The sequence below is a fragment of the Arvicanthis niloticus genome, chromosome 23 (assembly GCF_011762505.2).
Source record: "Arvicanthis niloticus isolate mArvNil1 chromosome 23, mArvNil1.pat.X, whole genome shotgun sequence".
Taxonomy (NCBI): domain Eukaryota; kingdom Metazoa; phylum Chordata; class Mammalia; order Rodentia; family Muridae; genus Arvicanthis; species Arvicanthis niloticus.
Window position 1 is genome coordinate 39813184 of NC_133430.1, and position 19623 is coordinate 39832806.

General features: G+C 45.0%; 1 protein-coding gene across 2 annotated transcripts in view; it reads right to left on the reverse strand.

Moving 5' to 3' along the window:
- The window catches only part of Mthfd1 (methylenetetrahydrofolate dehydrogenase, cyclohydrolase and formyltetrahydrofolate synthetase 1), a 65290-nt gene that overhangs the window by 10115 nt on the left and 35552 nt on the right, over window positions 1–19623 (reverse strand). For both annotated transcript variants that reach the window (XM_076921964.1, XM_076921965.1), the window contains 10 exons: window positions 18666–18712; window positions 17881–17988; window positions 17647–17721; window positions 13646–13748; window positions 10789–10865; window positions 9864–10004; window positions 7975–8043; window positions 7259–7370; window positions 7025–7164; window positions 3751–3792 (listed from right to left, as the gene is read on the reverse strand). In XM_076921964.1, coding sequence (XP_076778079.1) covers window positions 3751–3792; window positions 7025–7164; window positions 7259–7370; window positions 7975–8043; window positions 9864–10004; window positions 10789–10865; window positions 13646–13748; window positions 17647–17721; window positions 17881–17988; window positions 18666–18712 — 914 coding nt within the window. The remainder of the gene's footprint in view (window positions 1–3750; window positions 3793–7024; window positions 7165–7258; window positions 7371–7974; window positions 8044–9863; window positions 10005–10788; window positions 10866–13645; window positions 13749–17646; window positions 17722–17880; window positions 17989–18665; window positions 18713–19623) is intronic.

Below are 19623 nucleotides of genomic sequence, written 5' to 3' on the forward strand. Positions count from 1 at the left end.
CTGTCCCCAGGCATGGCAGGCACACCTGGAATCCCAGCACCCTGCAGGCTGAGGCTGGAGGATAGACAAGTTGAGATTAGCCTGGGTTCACAGTGAATCCTTGTCTCAAAGAAATAAATAAGATAAAAATAAAAAAGGGATGGTGTGTCTTTGAGCTGGAAGAAGGCCAAGAAGGTGGTGGGCCACCAGGAGGGCCGTTGGTGCACTGCCCACATAATGCTTGCTGCTGGAGGAGGGAGGGAGCAGCGACCCCTGTCTATAGCACAGGACTGAAGCTTTGCTGTCTCCCCGCACCTTGAAAACACACAATGGCCTCTTGGTTCTTTGAAGGGGATGAGTCTACTGTCTCCACTTAAATGACATTCACAGCTTATTAACTCCCAAGGCGTGCAACAAAACTCTTCTTAGTGGGAGCCATTTGATCATGACAGAGCCCAGCATACGACCCAACAGCCATAAAGACTGTCAAGTAATAAGTCAGTGAAGTTTCAGAGGATTTAATGAACTCAACCATGAGTCTTCCCAAGGCTCATAAAAGAAGAAAATACTATTTAGACAACCCGGGGACTGGATGGGACCAATAACTCAGTGGTTAAGTGTACACTTCCTGTTCTTCCACAGGAAATGATCTGGATCCAGTACCTAAGTCAGGCAACTCACAACAGCCTGTAACTCCAGCTCTAAGGCTGACCTTTTCTGGTCTCTCCAGATAACACCCACCCATGCACATGCCTGTGCGCAGAGACATGTGAATAAAAACAAAGTTTCCTACACATAAATCAATCTTGAAAATAAGAGTTTGTTCTGGGCAGTGTACTGATATTCTCATATGCCAACTATCCCCACAAAAACTATAAAATCTAAGTTTAAAGGGAAGTAATGAAACTATCAGAAATATTACTTAATTTAAAAACCTTTTATTTATTTATTTATTTTTTATGTGCACTGGTGTTTTGCATGTGTGTAAGGTTGTCAGAGCCCCTGGAACTAGTTACAGACAGTTGTCAGTCAGCTGCCATGTGGGTGCTGGGAAATGAACTTGGGTCCTCTGGAAGAGTAGCCACTGCCCTTAACCACTGAGCCACCTCTCCAGTCCCTATTTATTTAATTCTTTAAAAAAAAAAAAAAAACAAAACAAAACTTTTTTTTTTTTTTAAAGCTTAGTTATTTTGTGTGTATAGATGTCTGCCTGCACGTCTTTGCAACATGTGTATGCAGTGTCCCTGAAAGCCAGAGGAGGGGGCTGGATCCTCTCTGGGACTGGAGTTACAGATGGTTGTGACCCACTATGTGGGGACCTGGAATTGAACCCAGGTTTCTCTGGAAGAGAAGCCAGCGCTCTTAACCACTGAGCCATTGCTCCAGACCTTACTTACTTATTTCCTGACAGGATCTTACTATATTTTTTGGGCTCTTGTGATCCTCCTGCTTCACTCTCTTAAAGTGGGGATTATAGGAGTGTGCTACTATTCTTGTCTTGAAACATCCTTAAGGAATTTTTTTTTTAAAAACTATGTAGCTCTGGCTGTCCTTTGTAGATCAGGCTGGCCTTGAACTCTACAGAGATCTGCCAAGTGCTTGGAGTAAAGGCATGTGCCACCAAGCATGGCTACTTATTTTATTTTCAAATTACATTTATTTGTGTCTTTGTGTATGTCCTCATTGCTGCTTGTACCATGGCATGAACATGGAAATCAAAGGTCAGTTTGTAGGTGCTGGCTCTCTCCTTCCACTAGATATGTCCCCCCAAATTTAACTAACTGTCTGTCTATGTGGATGGATGGATGGATGGATGGATGGATAGATGGATACAGGATCTCATGTTGCCCAGGCTCACCTTAGACTTGCTATATAGTCAGGGATGACCTCTAGTTTTTGATTCCACTCCTTGAACTTTCCAGGTGTGCCAACACTGACACTCATGCACTAGCTGGCTGGCCCTGTGTGGCAGCAGGGATTAAACCCAAGGCTTCATGTGTGCTTGACAATCAGACTGCCAACTGAGCTACCTCTCCAGTCAAGAGAATATGTACTAAGTGTTAAAGGAAACCCGTTTTTAAAACTATTCTTATAGTGTCAAATTTTCTTTTTGTAAAGAAAGGGCATATCATTTAAAATGCTAAGGTTTTAGGGTAGCACGCAGGAGTCCCACTTAGTGCTGGGTCTGATCCCAGCAATAAATCAAAATTAAAAAAAAAGTAACTAACTTCAAAGTACTAGTATTTTTAAAAAATAGAAGAGTCAAGGGGATATATATATATATATATATATATATATATATATATATATATATATATATATATGAATTCAAGGTCAGCCCGGGCTACAGAGTGAGTTCCACATTAGCCAGAGCTATAAAGTGAGATCGTGTCTCAAGAAAAACCAGTAAATAATAGGAACGTAGTTGTCCTCACAGAAACACGCCGGATCACAAGGAAAACCTAGCACTATGACTTGGTGTTTACTTGCCTAAAACAGTGGGGAAGGTAGGAAGGTTATCGGCAGAAACAAGCAGCTTGTGATTCCCCTTAACTGTAATCAAGATCAAGATTAATCTGATAGTCTAAAGCACACTCTTGTTTTTACTTCTAGTCACATAAAAAAACAATTAATATATAAGACTGACTGAGAACAGTTTTAAATAAGCCGAATTTCTTAAATGAAGACAGCAGCTGGGCCAGTTCGGGGCAGTCACTGTAATTAGACACAGGAAAGGCTGTGGGGTAGCAGGAGGGCCAGAGCTGTGAATTCCCCTCCTACGCCTGAATCACACAGATGACCATAAAAGGCAAATCACAGCTCAGAAGACAGGCAGACTCAAAGCACCAACCATCTTTTTTTCCAGTCAATTTTGCAAACTTCATCTGGGGGCCGTACTGACCCCGAACCGCCTGATAATGTAAGAGCCTCCAGAAGGACAGAGAAATTCAATCAACGGCGGCAGAGCTGACCCTGCATCTTATCCAAGGGCCCATCGGTTATGCAGTGACTCACAGTGGCCCCAGGGATGGTTCTTTGATGGTAAATGATATCAGTATGAAGAAGAAGAAAAAAAGAGCTCAGAACTGTTCTCTGAGCTCCTGTCCAATAGGCCAAATCCATTTACAGAAGACGTGCCTCCAACCTCAACCAGGACATTTACTGGCTCTGTCTCAGGTCTTTAATTTGGATTTGGGTTTTCAGAGAGAAAGGTTGTTTGTAAAGCTCTCTTCTTGCTTGATTTAATGGCATTTAGGACTCCAGCGTGGCAGTCTAGGGCAGGGCTTCTTAACTCCAGCATTACTGTCATTTTTATTACTGGGATGGGGTGCCTTATACACCCCAGCTGTTTAACAACCATCCTGTCTTCTACCTATCAGATGCCAATAACACTTCTGGAAGTAGTTGTAACAATCGGAAATGACTCTCTCCAGCTAGGTATGGGGTACATGTCTCTAATCCTAGTGGGAGTTCAAGGACAGCCTAGACTACTTAACAGGACCCCCCATCTCTAACAAATAGCAACAAAAAGCTTCCAGATACAGCCTTGTTCCCTGGGAGCAAACTGCCCGTGACTGGTTTAGGGCAATGGCTCTCTGCCATCCTCCATGAGCCAATTGTACTCGCTGCTACTTCCTTACTGTCATTTCCAGTGCACTGCAGGCTTTGTCCTCTGGCACCCACAAGGACCTGCCCCCTCTGTCCAGATTAAAACATGCTGATTTGGGGTGTGGTTTCCTAGGACAACTAATCAGAAATAATCGTAGTTACCTCTTCTGTGTAAGCCTTGGGAAGAGGCAGTCCAGCGGTGACCTGGAAGAAAGGAAAGAAAGTCAGGTGTGTTTCCAACTTACTGTTGGAGCTAAGTGGTGCCTAGTGCACTGGGAAAGGCAAGTGGCTGCATGCTCCAGAGAATAACTGGCAGCAGCGTGAAGCTGTTTCCTGCCCAAAGGACTTGGAGCGTGAGACCACAGAGCCATGAGCAGTCAGGTGGTTCTTTGTGAGGTGAGATGGGGGGGAGGGGGCAGACGGATGAAGGAAAAGGTAGACAGAAGTATGCTTGTGGCAGAACACGGATCCCAGTGAATGAAGCACACACCAGTGGAATGGAAGTAAGGGTGAGTGTGTGTGGGGAAAAGACAGCCACCAGCCCTGAATGTCACTACAGATAGGTCAGGCCTGTAAGGAGCATGGCCGCTCATACCTTGGCAGGAGGGGTAGGGGCTTAGCTGCGATGATGAACAATGAAGACGGGAAAACAAGACCCAGTGTGTGCCTGGACCCCTAGTCTCAGAAGACAGAAGGAAAATCACTACAAGTTCCTCATCGACTCAGCAGTTGGAGGCCAGCCTGAGCCCAAGAAAAGGGGCTGAGGGCACAATGTCGAGGCTCTCTTCCTCCGAGGTAGAGCAGACCCAGAGGCATGGGAACTCTAAAGCAGTTAGCCCACTGTGTCTCTAGGAGGAAGGGCCTGGGTCCTGATCTGGAGAACTGGCTCAACCCTACTGTATGGTACATGCAAATGGCTCAAGGTTGACCCAGTGGTTACTGTAGGCAACACAGTGATTAAAAAGCCTCTAGCTGGGTCTTCTCTTCTCCAGGAAGACAGGTCTGCATGTCCAGTCTATGGTGTTGAGACTCTTGAAAGGCCAGGTGGAAGATAAACAGGAAGCAGTGACTTTCCACATGCCGTCCCACACGCCTGGCTCCAGGACAGCGCTAGACAGGCAAAAGCCTCCTTTCAGGACTGCCAGGGAGGTGGGGCTCAGAACCCCAGGCAGGTCCAACCTTTTGACTTTGCAACATAATATTGTCACCTACACAGTTCACACTCAAAAACTGCATATTGAGCTAAAAACTGCATATTGAGCTACAAAAATAAAAAATATAAAAATAAAACTCCCTCTTCTCCCAAGGGTTCAATGTTTTTAGTGAGTTTAAGGCTTCGTGGGCTTTACTCATAGCTGCCCTTGGTCACGCTGTGGCGTGAGGATGCTGGGTAGGATCTGAAGAACACAGCCCACCTATAGCATTCCTAGCAGAAACGTGTGTCCTAAACAGGGAAAGTCTAGTCGGGGCACCTTGGCTAAGGGCTGCAGAGGTAATGGTGGGGTTAGAAAGTAGCTTCACAGGGGCCCAAGGCCAAAACTACTTCCCTAATGAAGCCTTCACTTTCTTACTGAGTGGACTATGATCTCTCCAAAGGTTACATGCAGAAGAGAATCCACCATTTCTAGTGCACCAGACATAGAAAAGACAGGAAGAGTACACAGTGCCTATATTTTGTTTTAAAAAAAAATAGTTGTTTTTCATTTAAAGTGCTTTTTATGTTAACGTGTAACTCAATTCTAATTTAAATATTAATAACTATAATTGTCGGGCGGTGGTGGCGCACGCCTTTAATCCTAGCACTTGGGAGGCAGAGGCAGGTGAATTTCTGAGTTCGAGGCCAGCCTGGTCTACCGAGTGAGTTCCAGGACAGCCAGGGCTACACAGAGAAGCCCTGTCTCAAAAAACCAAAACAAACAAACAAAATCCAAAAATATCAACAACAACAACAACAAAACCCACTATAATGAACATAAGTGTACTAAGAAGCTCTGGTAGTAAAATTTTGTCAGGCAAAGCTGTGGGTTCAATTCCCAGTGTAACCCTGGGTAGTTTGAATAGGTACAGGCTTTCACAGACTAATGTGTTTAAATGCTTGAGCATAGGGAATGGCACTATTAGGAGGTGTGGCCTTGTTGGAGGAAGTGTGTCACTGTGTGGGTGGCTTTGAGGTCATTCATGCTCAAGCTACACCCAGTGTGGCAAAGTCTCCTGCCACCTGTGGATCAAGATGTAGGTAGAACTCTCAGCTCCTTTTCCGGCACCATGTCTGCCTGCCTGCCACTGTGTCCCACCTCGGTGATAACAGACTAAACCTCTCAAACTGTAAGCCAGCCCCAATGAAATGTTTTCTTTTAGAAGAGTTGCTGTGGTCATAGTGTCTCTCTCTTCACAGCAATGAAACCCAAACTAAGACAGCCTCCCCACATCCTGAAAACAAAGAAAAGAAACCCAAAACACCCCAAAATTGCTGGATAAGAACAAATTCATGCCACTGCTCCAAGAGATAGATTCTATTCTGTAGACAAGGGAGGTCTTGTTCCCTAGGTTACAATACCAGTGCCTAAGGAACAGAAATGTAATACTACAATGAACAGTATAAGGAACTTGACATGCTAATCTAAAGAAAAGATGTGAAGCCAGGTGTGCTACTACATTCAATCCCAGCACTCAGGAGGCAGATGCAGGAGGAGTAGGTATGAGTGATGCTAGCCTGGTCTACATAGTGAGTTCTAGGACAGCTAGGGATACACAGAGAAACTCTGTCTCAAGAGGCAAGCAAGCAAACAAAAAAACAAAGAAGAAATGGGGAAATACTAAGTGTAATTTCTAATCAGCAAGAGTTCAGGAGAACACATCAAGTGCAGGTTGGAGCTGATCCTGAGGGAGCCCACCCTTTGCCTGTAGCATGTACCAGCCAGAGGTCCTGTCTTCTCCTCCACGGCCTCTGTCAGCTACATCAACATACTGAGGGCTCTCAGAGCCCTGTCAGCCAGGGCTGCTACTCACAAGCTGACTCCTGCTTCAGCTCAGTGCTTGGCTGCCTGGCTGCCAGTATCAATATTAAGAAGGAAAATTAGATTTGGATGTATAAATAACTGGTTAACACTGTTTTTTTTTTTTTTTGTTTTTTTTGTTTTTTTTTTTTTTTTTTTTTTTTTTTTTTTTAAATATCAGTAGGGCCAAGCACAAGCCCTTAGAGGGGATTAGATAGTCAGTCATAAAGACAGTTTGGGTCTCCTCAAAATGCCACAAGGAGATCTGTCCCTTAGGGTGACATAGCCTGTGTATGGCCACCCCTGGCTTTTGGCACCGTGTTTAGCATGAGGGTAATTAAGAGGAGAGGAATGCAGGCAGACCCAGAGACAAGTCATGAAACCTCCTTCCAGTGCCTGGAATATTCCTGATAGCCATTCTCCCAGTCCTTGGTCCTCACCGTGGGGCCACCCCCGTGCATCTTAAGAGCCCTGACAGTGGCCACCAGAACCACCACGTGCGGCTGGAGACCAGAATACCGGCACTTGATGTTGAAGAACTTTTCCATTCCTATGTCTGCTCCGAATCCTGCTTCTGTCACTGCAAGGAAGGGAAGCAACTGTAAAATCGCCACCGCCACTCTGTGATATAAGATAAACACATGGCTGCCCACTGAGGATGCGTGAGAACTCACCTACAAAGCCCTCAGGGCCCACCAGCTTGAGTGCAATCCGGTCTGCAATGATGGAGGAATTCCCGTGTGCAATGTTGGCGAAAGGCCCAGCATGGACAAACACTGGTGTGCCCTGTGGAGACCATGATGTCATAAGCAAATGCCAACCTGGCTTCACAATGGGGTCAATGAGCCAAAGGGCTAGGATTTAGCTGGAATTTGAGAAAAAACAAAAAAGGCCTTCTGGGAGGAAAAACTTCAAAAACACCACCTCCTTTCCATGGCAGTGCTAGGAATCAAATCCAGGGCCTTCTGCATACCGAGTAAACGCTCTGCCGCTGACCTATGCCTCCAGCCCCAAAGGCATCCATTTTATTTCAGCAACATCCTCTCACCCCAGCTACAGTAAGAAGGAAAGTAAGGAAAGAGATGACCAGTAGAAAAGGCTTCTATGGGATGGCAAGGTGGCTCACTGGATAAAGGAGATTGCCTTGCAAGCCTGGAGACCTGAGTTCAAATCCCAAAGCCCAAGTAGAAGTGCCAGGAGAAAACTGACTCCACAAAGTTGTCCTCTGACTTCTCCATGCATGCTGTGGCACACACAATGCTCCCATAACAGACTGACTTTGGAGAATCTTTTAAAAAAGGTGTCTGATTCTGCAAGGAAAGCTTGCTTTCCAATCTCTTGGCTCTGAATAGAGGACATGAATTCTGGACCCGGGAGTTACCCAGCTCACCTCTAAGGTCTGCATGAGATTGGGCTTGATTGCGTCCTTCATCAGCACTGTCAGCGCCCCACTCACACCCTGCAAGACAAGCCCGTGAAGCATCAACTCGTGCTAGCAGAAATCCGATCTCCTGAAACCAAAATTCAGCACTCATTCATTTTAGCCATCTTGGAGCAATTAGTGCTTACACCTAATCTCAGCCATTCATCTTTATTTCTTATTTTTCCTGGCTGTACTATGGAAGCCACCAGTTATCTTAGCAGGGAGAGGAAGCAGAATGCAAACGGCTTTCACATACGATTTTCTGAAAGAGCATGTGGCGCTGGAGACAAACGCCTCAATCAAGCCCGGCCGCTGGCTGATGTGGGGAATCCATTTAGACCAGTTTAGAGCAGATACGGTACTTCCATCAGCAATGAGTTATTTATAACTTTGGTATCCGAGCAGAAATGGTATATAAATCAAAATCAATGTATGTTTCCCAAAGCGGAAGCCAGAATACTAGCCAGAAATCTGATTTCAACTCCTAAATCCAGCTCCCCCTCTTAAGGTATCTAATTATCGCTCAACAAAACCAGCGGCGAACACGAACTAAAATCGAGCAACCGTTCTATTCAACTATTTCTATTCATTAATGTGGTTCTAAATTTAAGATCTGGGTGTTAACTTTTTTGTTTTGTTTTGTTTTGTTTGTTTGTTTTTTCGAGACAGGGTTTCTCTGTGTAGCCCTGGCTGTCCTGGAACTCACTCTGTAGACCAGGCTGGCCTCGAACTCAGAAATCCACCTGCCTCTGCCTCCCAAGTGCTGGGATTAAAGGCATGCGCCACCACCACCCGGCGGGTGTTAACATTTAAAACACATATAACTGTGAAAACGAAGTCAATATTTTCCTCCCTTTTTCTAAATTTGTCTGCCACTACACCAGCTATACTGATGCATGTTGATACAAACAGTCTTTCAAATTTTCAATCTAAAGCAGGTGTGGTGCTGTATGCTTACGATCCATCGGTTCTCAACCTGAGGGTAATGACCCCTTGGCAAACCTCTATCTCTAAAAAAATATATTATGATTAATATTAGAAACAAAATTACAATTATAAAGTAGCAATAAAATAATTTTATGGTTGGGGATCACCACAATGTAAGTTGCATCAAAGGGTTGCAGCGTTAGGAAGACTGAGAACCATTATAATAATCCCAGGACTCTGTGTGTGTGTGTGTGTGTGTGTGTGTGTGTGTGTGTGTGTGTGTGTGTGTGTGTGTGGTGGGGCTAAGCTAGGATTGTTATTGATTTGGGAATAGCCTGGGCTACATGGGCATAGTGTGACACTTTTAATCTTAGCACTTGGGAGGCAGAGGCAGGTGGAACACTGGGAGATTCAGGCCAGCCTAGTATACATAGACAGACAGACATACATACATACATACATACATACATACATACATACATACATACATACCATTCTAGGACAGCCAGACATACATAGAGAGACCCTGTCTAAAGAAACAACAACAAAACACCAAACAAAACAGAAAGAGACTCAACCAGAAGACTGTCTGGCCAGTGAGTCCCTCCAAGTCAATGTCGTGGGGAGGCACCGAGGATGACAGCAAACACTTGGACTCTGGGTGTTCACACAAACTAGTCAGGGCTTGCTCAGGAAGATACTTGCAGGAAGAAGGCATCATTCAAGTCACCTGGCACTTGTGGCCCATTACAAGAGGCCAACACTACTACCATCATTCACTATGAAGAACTTTTAAAAATACAAATTTCATAATTTCTGCAATGAGCAAAATCATCGATGAGTTCGTTGCAACATTTTAAGGAGAGCATAATCTCTGCTTTTAACAATCACCGAAAACCCCCGGATGCTGGACACAGCCTGTCACTTACCAGGTCTTCACAGCTGATGGGCTCCCCTTTCTTACTGGATGCCACCACCATTTTGCCCAGTCTTTCTCTCATGTCTTCCAGAGAAGTAGTAAGGGCTAGGACTGCCATGATTTCACTGGCCACAGAGATATCAAACTGGGCCTGTGGGCAAAGAGATAAAGACCCTGCGTGTCAACCCAGAAGGATGAATTATAGGAGGCATCTCTTTTGGCTTAGACAAACAGCTAACAAGGATGGAATAGAAATAACTAGGTAATCTCCCAACAGTTGAGAAATTTATAATTGTTCGGAGGCCTTGAATAATCATTCTTTAGAAGTCAGTATTCTAGGCAAAGCACTTGCCTGGCATGCACAGAGCACTGGGCTTGATCCCCAGCCCATCATAAAACAAGTGGGGTAGTACAGACTTACAATCCCAGCTCACAGAGGAGCCCAGTTCAAAGTCAACCTCAGCTATAATAAGTTTGAGACCAGTCTGAGCTACATAAGACCACCCTTGAAAATAAAAAGCTGTAGCATGACCAGTAAGCTATAATTTTATCCCTGTGAAAGCAGCTTGGAATATCGGTTACAGTTTCCCTAACACAAAGGGGACAAAACAGGTATTCTTACACTGAGGATAAATACTGCCAAATGGCCACAGAAGAGAAACAATTTTAATTAATTTATATGCAAGAATATTCACTTGGGGTTCTCCACCTCCAGGAAAGAAGGCTGAGGGAAAACCACACAGGTGACACATGGATTTATTGCACAAGCTGTCAGGAGCGCTCCGTGCCACACCCACTCACTTCCATTTTAAAAGGGAGAAGGCAGAACAACACCTGCCGGTGTGGTCGCTGGGGAGGCGAGGGGGAGGACGAGGGAGGAGGACGGAGGCAGTGAGAGCTAGTTCCCATGGAGCAATTACTGGAGATGAAGTTACCGTGCGTGTGTGGCCTTTCTCTGTTGGAGACTGTCCAATTGTGATCTTCCTCAGGAATCTATCGTTGGTGTCCAACACTACGGTGGAAAGGAAGGGCAGGAACAGTGCTTAAGAAAAGGTACATGAATAAAGGAATGGGGATATAATTCAGTGGTAGAGCAATCTAGTAAAGGAAGAGAGGGAGGGAGGAGGGAGGAACAGTGGGGTAGAGAGCACACACGGGGAACACCAGTACTCTGAAAGCTGAGGCAGGACAATAACAAATTGAAGGCTTTCCTAGGCTGGGGGCATGACCCTATCTCAAAAGTAAACAAATAATCCCATAAAGACACAGGACCATAAAAGGAGGAGCAGAGTTTAGTATGTGTGTGCACATGTGAGTAAGTGAGTGAGTGTGTGTTGTTGTTGTTTCAGAGACAAGGTCTCTATTATGAAGCTCTGGATGCATTGGAACTTACTATGTAGACCATAATTGGCCTAAAATTTAGAGATCCCACTGCCCATGCCTCCTGAATGTTGAGACTGAAGGCATGCATTGCCATGTCCACTTTAGCAACAGAGTTTTAAAACAACAAACATAGCCTAACAATAGTTTACTAATACTTGACTTCAAAATGGACTGAAAGCTAGAATATGGTATAAGAGACACAGCCACACACCAGAAATGCAGGGGAATGGTGCTTAAAGCAAAAGGAATGCTGAGTGGTTAAGCTTCATTCCATCTAAAGAATTCAAACAATTATGAAATCTGGACTCTACTTCAAAGCACATTCTATATTAGCAGAGAAACACAGAGAGACCCAGTTTATGAAACAGCTGAGGTGTGTATTGTTCTGTGGGTGACTCCCTGACCATACACCCATATGAGAGCCATCAACTCAGACCAAGTGCAAATGCCTGCGAAGCACTCCAGGTCTCAGGCCTGGCCTCTCCTTAGCACATTCTCTGGTGATGACAGACTACATACATACCCACTTGTATAACCTCAGGTAACCTGGACAGGTCAACCAGCAGCCGACCCAAACCTCACTTCCCAGGACTTGCTCTCTCTCTCTGTTTAGTGGGCGACAGAATCCAAAAAGACACATCTCATCTTTGCCATGGGTTCACAGAACCAGGCTCCTAGAGCCCTTGGAATGTTCAGGAGACAGAGCATCTCAGGAGGGGTCTGGTCACCAGCGATTGGAGGGAGGTAACTTTCAGCCCCATCCAGAGAAACTGACCCCCACTGCACTGAGGAACAGAGGTGAAGTTGAAGACCTATAAAACCATCATCATCCCCATTGGTTATTATTGTTATTAATACAGTTAGTGGTATAAAACAATGACTTCCCAAGCTGGTTAACACACGAAGGCTCAGAGGCTGACGTATAGAGAGCTTATGTAAGTCTCCATCGGGCTCCTCCCTAGTTGTTTCTTTTGTAGCAAAGCAATAAACACCAGGAAAGGAAAAGTAGCCAGATGTGGTACTTCATGTAAGGCTGAGCAGCAAGAGTTCAAGTTCAGGGAAGGCTACACACTCTACACGTAAGACACACGCTACACGAGAACCCCTCCCAAACACACATGCACACACTAAAGGAAATGATTAAACAATGCATTAAATTCTCATAACAGATGGTGAGCTTCCTTCTTCTAAATATACTGCAGTGGGGTCTGGAGAGACAGCTCAGTGGCTGAGAGCACTTACTGCACATGCAGAAGACCGGGGTTCAGTTTCTAGTGGCCACATGGCAGCTCACAACCATTCACAGGATCTCCAGTTCCAGGGATCTCATGTTCTTGCCCAGTCTCCTTGGGCACTAGGCATGGACATAGCTCATACATGTGTGTAAGAAAACACCCATACACACAATAAATAAATAAATATACTTAAGGTATTAAGATGGGGCCTGGGAAGATGGATCAATGGTTAATAGCACTGGCTGCTCTTCCAGGACCCAGGTTCAATTCCCAGCACCCACATGGCAGCTCACAACTGTCTGTAATTCCAGTTCCAGGGGATCTGATGCCCTCTTCTGGTTTCTGTAGATACTATATACACATGTTAAATAGACATAGATCAAGGTACATAAAATTTTTTTTTTTAAAAAAAGAATGGTATATTGGTGGTCTAGAGCTGTAATTCAGCATTTGAGAGGTGGAGGCAGGAGGGCTAGTTCAAAGTTGACCTCGGCTACACAGAGAACCCAAGACCAGCCTGGTCTACATGATCAAAACAAACAGCAAAAACTCAAAATAAAGAGGACATTGACAATCACTGTGTCAATAAAAACAAAACAAAACAACAACAAAAAAGTTGGTAAGTTGGCCTTCTGGTGCATTCTGCATGGCTTGAAAATTTCTTCTCTGCTGTGATACAAAGGAGACGGACGGAAAATAAAATCCAAAGCTATGCTAACTGTCTACAGAGAAAAGCAACGTATGGCCGTGAGGTCAGGCAAACGACTGATGGCTGACAAGTGTGTCACACATGAGAAATGATTAGAAGGAAAAGAGATATGAAAAATCAAGTCACCGCTGCCAGAGAGTTCTCAGAATAAAAAGCACACATGATTCAAGTGATTAGACATCATTTTCCCACTTCATGACATCCAAACTTTCTGCATAAAATTGAAACTTAAGAAATGTTATTTTTGGTTTATGCATGAACTTCCTTGAAATCCGCATTTCAATCAACACTGAACAGACATCCAACCAACCCAACAAAGGGACAACTACAATGCAGTGAAGGCTGACAAGCAAAGCAAAGATACATCCACTCTGGACAGCATACTGACCCAGGAGCATCCTGAAGGCGGGAGAGATGTGGGTTTACCAACGTACAGGGGGCTGGCAGCCTGTGCTGGGTACATACCTCTCTGCCACGTTATAGTTTCTGGATCAATATCCAGTCTTGCAAATTTGTTTATCTCATCATCTGTCAGTGTGGTGGGGTCAGTCTTCTCAATGCCGAGCCTCTGAAAAGAAAGGAAATTAAAACAAAATAAAACAAGAGTCAGCACTTGGGAGGCAGAGGAAGATGGATCTCCAAGTCTGAGGCAGTCTGGTCTACACAGTGTATTCCAAGACAGCCGGGGCTACATAGCCAGACCCTGTCTCAACAAAACAAGACAAAACAAAATACAACCAAAACTAAAACAAGAACATTCATCCATCCATTCATTCATTCCTCTATTTCCTGATTATGTGACATTACCAGTTGCTTCATGCCCCTGCTGCTTCAACTTAGCCACTACGATGGACTGAACTTAAAACTGTAAGCTAATATAACAGCCCCACCCCCCACCCCAAGACAAAACAGAGGAGCATACATTTTTTTTTTAAATTGACCTTTATCTTGCGATAGGAAAATAAGGGCTGTGAATGAATCCAGCCCGTGGCACAGCCTTGGAATGCCAGCATCTTAAATCCAGATGTGGGAAAACTGTGACCCGACCCCCTGCCTAAGCCTGGAGGTTGTTTCCTGTCCCCACTTGGTATGTCTGCCTCTGTAACTGAGCTCCAGAAACTTCCCTCAACCCAGCAAAAACAGCCCCAACCAAGAATTATAACAATACATTTCTGGATTCATTAAATATATTGAAATGAAAAGCAATAGGCACAGCTTTAAAAACAAGACTGAGAAACCCAAGAAACCCAACTGAAGCCAAATTTTAGGAAAGGCAAAACCGAGCAGCAATCAATTAAAAAAAAAATCAATTTAAACTCTTTTACATGCTTTTCTATGGCTCAATACTTCTCAAAATGGAAAATGTTTATCAAACAGTCACCTTTTTATTTTTGGCAGACATGAGTCAAGACCCCCAGCAAGACCCACGTTGCCCAGGGCCCTCTCCTCTCCTCTCCTCTCCTCTCCTCTCCTCTCCTCTCCTCTCCTCTCCTCTCCTCTCCTCTCCTCTCTCTCCTCTCCTCTCCCCTCCCCTTTCTTCTTCTCTCCTTTCCTCTTTCCTCTGCTCTTCTCTCCCCTCCTTTCCTTTGAGACAGGGTTTTTCTGGGTACTCCTGGCTATCCAGGAACTTGCTCTGTAGACCAAGTTGGCTTTCCACTCAAAGATGCCTGTGGAGACAGGGTTTTTCTGGGTACTCCTGGCTATCCAGGAACTTGCTCTGTAGACCAAGTTGGCTTTCCACTCAAAGATGCCTGTGTCTGCCTCCCAAGAGCTGGGATTAAAGGTGTGCGCCACCACTGCTCGAGAACATGCAAACCTCAGATGCCCCATAAGCCTAGAATTTGATACTGTTCAAAGAAACCCACAAACCACTCAGTCACCCTGCTAATAACAGCCTGCTGTTGGAGGTGATGGTCAGTCTCAACCGTCAATTTGATAAGGTCTAGAATCACCGGGAAGATAGGTCCCTAGGCATGATAAAGTCCCTGGGGACTTTGTCATGATTACCACGAAAGTGAAAAGACCCACGCACCCACTGTAAATGATATCCTTTGAGTGGTAACTCTGCATTGTACAAAAAATGAAAAAGTGAGCCGAGCAAACATTCTCTCCCTGCTTCTCCACTGAGGATACAATGTGACCAGCCGCCTTATGCTCCACCTGCTGTGACTTCTTTGCCACGATGGGCTGTAATTTCCTACAATGAACCAAAATCGAGCCTTCTCTCTTCAATTGCCTTTGTCTGGATATTTTTTATCATAGCAACAGGAAGAGTAACTAAAGCAGTAACCCACTTCTGACTGAGCCCTTTGGGCAGACTATGAAAACTCTCTGTCTTTGGGCATGGTGGCACACACCTTCAGTTCCAGGACATGGAGGCAGAGGCAGGCAGCTCTCTGTAACTTTGAGGCCAGTCTGGTCTAGAGAGCTCCAGAACAGTCAGGGCCACACAGTGAGACTCCATCTCAAACACAAACACACCTACAACCACACCACCACCACTACCACCACCCACCACCACCAATGAAGCAGTACGCAGGAGTGCCTGGGAGAGAGGGATAGGAACCCGGGCTCCATTCTGATCCCTGTAAAGGGAACTCAGCACCCAGAAACATCTCTTGATTTAATTTGAGTGAACTGTCCCCTGTCCCTAGTGACAAGAAGAGGACCCTTTATAAAAGGCAAGGTAACAGGTCATCTGCTCCTCCCACGGTACCCCAGCACATCACAGAATATGGCTTTTTCATGATGGAGTGACACATGATGTACCCAAAGCACAGGTTTCAGGGAAGGCATATAAAAACAAGCTAAGGACTCTCAAACTGCTTGAAAGCTAGACAGTATACCCTCAATGAGCAACAAAAACCACAAACAAAAACCCAGATACAAAAATCAACAGAGTCCTAAGTAGAGCAACACAGAAACAACATATCCGGGTAAAGGAACCTCCATGGTTGCTCTTGTAGCATCAAAACACAAGAGTTGCTCAGGGCAGGATAGATGGCTTGGGGGTTAAAAACTCTTGCTGTTCTTGCAGAGGACCCAGGTTCAGGTTCTAGGATCCATAGGGCAGCTCACAAATGTTTGTAACCCCAGTTCCAGGGGTCTGGATGCTCTTTTCTGGCCTCTGAGGGCACAAGGCACACACACAAATGCATTAAATGAATATCAAAAACAAACGAACCCCAAAAGTTTCAGGGTTTGGGGATGTAGCTCAGAAGGGGCTTAGTAGGCATGAGTGCCTGGGTGCACTCCTGAGTACCACAGGAAAAGACAGGTTGCAAAGAATTAAAAATAAACTGAACAGAACTGTTGATAAGCAACACACACCATTCAGCAAGTGTTTGTATGTGCCTATACACACACATATAAACTGTTCCTTTACTTCAGTAGAGTTACACAGGAATATCCTTTGACCTGGGACTCTTGGCATAGACTAGTCCGATGTTCTGTCTCACTGAAGACACCACATAGATGGAAGCATAGCCCCTGACCTTTCGATCCTGGCTTCTCTGATTAGACTGAGAAGCCGACTGAGTCGCTCTGCTTATCAGCACCTCCTTTCTTTTTATTGCACAGATGCACTGCAATTTGTTTAACCATCCATCCACTGAAGAACACTGAAGATTGCTCTCACTTTGGGGAGATTATTAATAGAGTCATTAAAACATGCATGCACAGGTTTTTGTGTGAATGCCAATTTTCATTTTTCATGTAAAAAAAAAAAATCAGAGAGGAATCATTAGGGTATATGGTAAAACCATGTGCTTGCTGACTATATAGGTTTGGGTAGACTCCTCAGCATGTAAATGGACTTGCTTTGAGAGCCCAGTGACCTGAGTTCAAATTCCTCAAATCCAGGTAAAGCCAGATGTGGTGTATGCATCTATAAACCCAGCTCCCCTTCGCAAGATTGGAGGCGACAGGAGAATGATACTCTACATAGCAGCAGAAACCAGAGTGACCCTGCCACAACAAACTGGAAATCAGGACTGATGCCCAAAAGTTGTCCTCTAGCCTCTACACAGTGCTATGACCCACACGTGCCTACATTTAATACCCATAAATATTTTTAAATGGCTATATATATGCTATAGAAATTCAAATAAAACACAGAAGTTACAAATACTCCGAGAGTCCTTTATCTATGCAGGGCAAGCACCCATCATTAAGTTCATTTCATAGAAGACTGAACTAAGAGGTGCCCCACAAAGAACATATACTCAAGATCCCAGGGCTAGGGCGAGCAGGGATTCAAACTCCAGAAGCTGCACATCCCCACAATGGCGTCCTCAATCTTCACATTAAAAACCTGTCCTCTCTCTTCTTAGCTGAGGACTGTCAGCTCTATTTACAAGTTCAATCACTATAATTTATAAAGAACTGAAGGAAACCCCTGTCTTCAATCCTTGTTATCTTTAATTACATTTCTTCTGGTATCATCTGTCAAGTAGGCAAAAGCTTACCCGTAGCCTGCGGACTTGGATGTCAGAGAACCTTCTTACTCCATTTACTGAAGGTACCAGACGATTAAAGAGAGCCTTAAAGAAAGAGAAGAAAAGAGCTTTAGATGAGGGGGTCCTACCGTTATGGCACCTGCATCAGCACCCAAGGGACCAACACTATTTCAGGTACTTTCCCCTTACACACACACACACACACACACACACACACACACACACACGCCCTCTGCATCCTACCTTGTCTGTCTGGGTCAGCTCATGAAATATCCGAGCATCGATGGCAGCAGCCACGAGGTTATTAGCAGCAGTGATGGCGTGGATGTCACCAGTGAGGTGGAGATTAAACTACAGAGAGCAGAGGCCATAGCCGTCTCTAGCAGATCTGTCTTTCCAATGTGCAGCCTCCCACAACCAACCGTCTCTGCACTACCACCAGTGGATGCTGGCTGAAACGCTGCTCGTGGACAGACTCACGAGTGGGCTTCTGTGCGCCAAGCCAATGCTTGACGCTCTCAGGGGGTTGAGGGAGGACTGCCATCAGTTCAAGGCCAGCCTGAACTACAAGGTGAATACTGAAGAGAAACCAATGCTCAGCTATCTGTCCCTTGAACCAACTCCTAGTAAAGGAATCAGCAGTTCTCCATTTAAGTGTCCAGAGAGCAGAGCACCCTCCTCCCAACAAGGTCAGAGGCTGCACAAGCAAGGCTCGTAGACGGCTGTTTCCCTCTGGGTCCCCACACTGCTCCTGAATCCCCAGATCCCTGATGCTTCAGGCGACCATGTGGCATGGGTTTGCTTGCTCAAAATGATTATCCCCACTGAAAGGCAGAGCCTGGGTCCAAGCTGTTGTCTCTTCTACAAATAAGAATTTTTGTTTGTTTGTTTGTTTAGTATATTGCTCCTGTCAAGAAACAAGTGGAGTTCCCACTAAGAAGTCTTTAAAAAAAAAGTAAAAATCTCATCTCTGGAAGGGAAAATCTATCATACAGGGTAGGGTTCAGTCAAACTCTGGGCTGCTTTACCTCTTCCATAGGAATGACCTGGGAATAGCCGCCTCCTGCAGCGCCACCTAGAGGACAGAGCAACAGTGGGGGACGCAGGTTAACTTGCTTCTCCAAGAATTGGAACCCAAAGGCCAACAAACCCATTTTCATAACTACTAAGCAAATTGTTTGTTTACTTTCTCCAGTCACTTGGACAGATGTGAGCAGGTGTTTTCTAATTTCCTTTACCACACGGAAACACTTGATCATGTTGCCGCTGAATAGGCACTCAATTGAAATCGGAGTGCCAATGACAGAACCATGCACACACGCATACATACCTACTCATTATCTTTAGAAGCAGGTTCCCGGTGATTCCTAACATGTTAAAAACCCAGATGACAGCTACAGAAAGGCAAGCCCGTGTAATTTCCCACTCACAAAGCTACTCTAGCACCCAGAAAAGGAATCTTGAAGGTACACACCGAACACAGACACCAACTCTTCTAGAATAGAAGACAGAGATCAGAAAGCAGCTGAACCATGAGGGTTCTGTGGCCCATGTGGCCAACAAAAGGCCGGTCAAGATGTCCTGGATGCCATGACATCCGTTAAGATAAATGTCAACGTGAAAGAACAGGTTTCCTTTTTGTGAGGAACACAATACATGGAGGAAAATTCAATAGAGGAAAAAGAACAATGGAGCCTCTAATCGGAATAAGTGGAATAAGGGACGAGGCTCCCGGAGTCAAAGGGGGGTCATTACAACAGGCTCAAAGGCACAGACACATCCTTCCAGCACTCAGGAGGCAGGAAGACAGCAAACAGGTCAACCTGGGCTACTCCGTGCGCGTTCCAGAGCAGCCTAAAATACCTGGGAAGACCTTGTCTCAAAGACAAAAGGAAGCTAACAAACAGAAGCAAGTCAGACCTGGCAGGGGGAAGAGGTGCTCCTGCTGAGAACATTAATTATTGGAACAAGCAGAACATGATACCT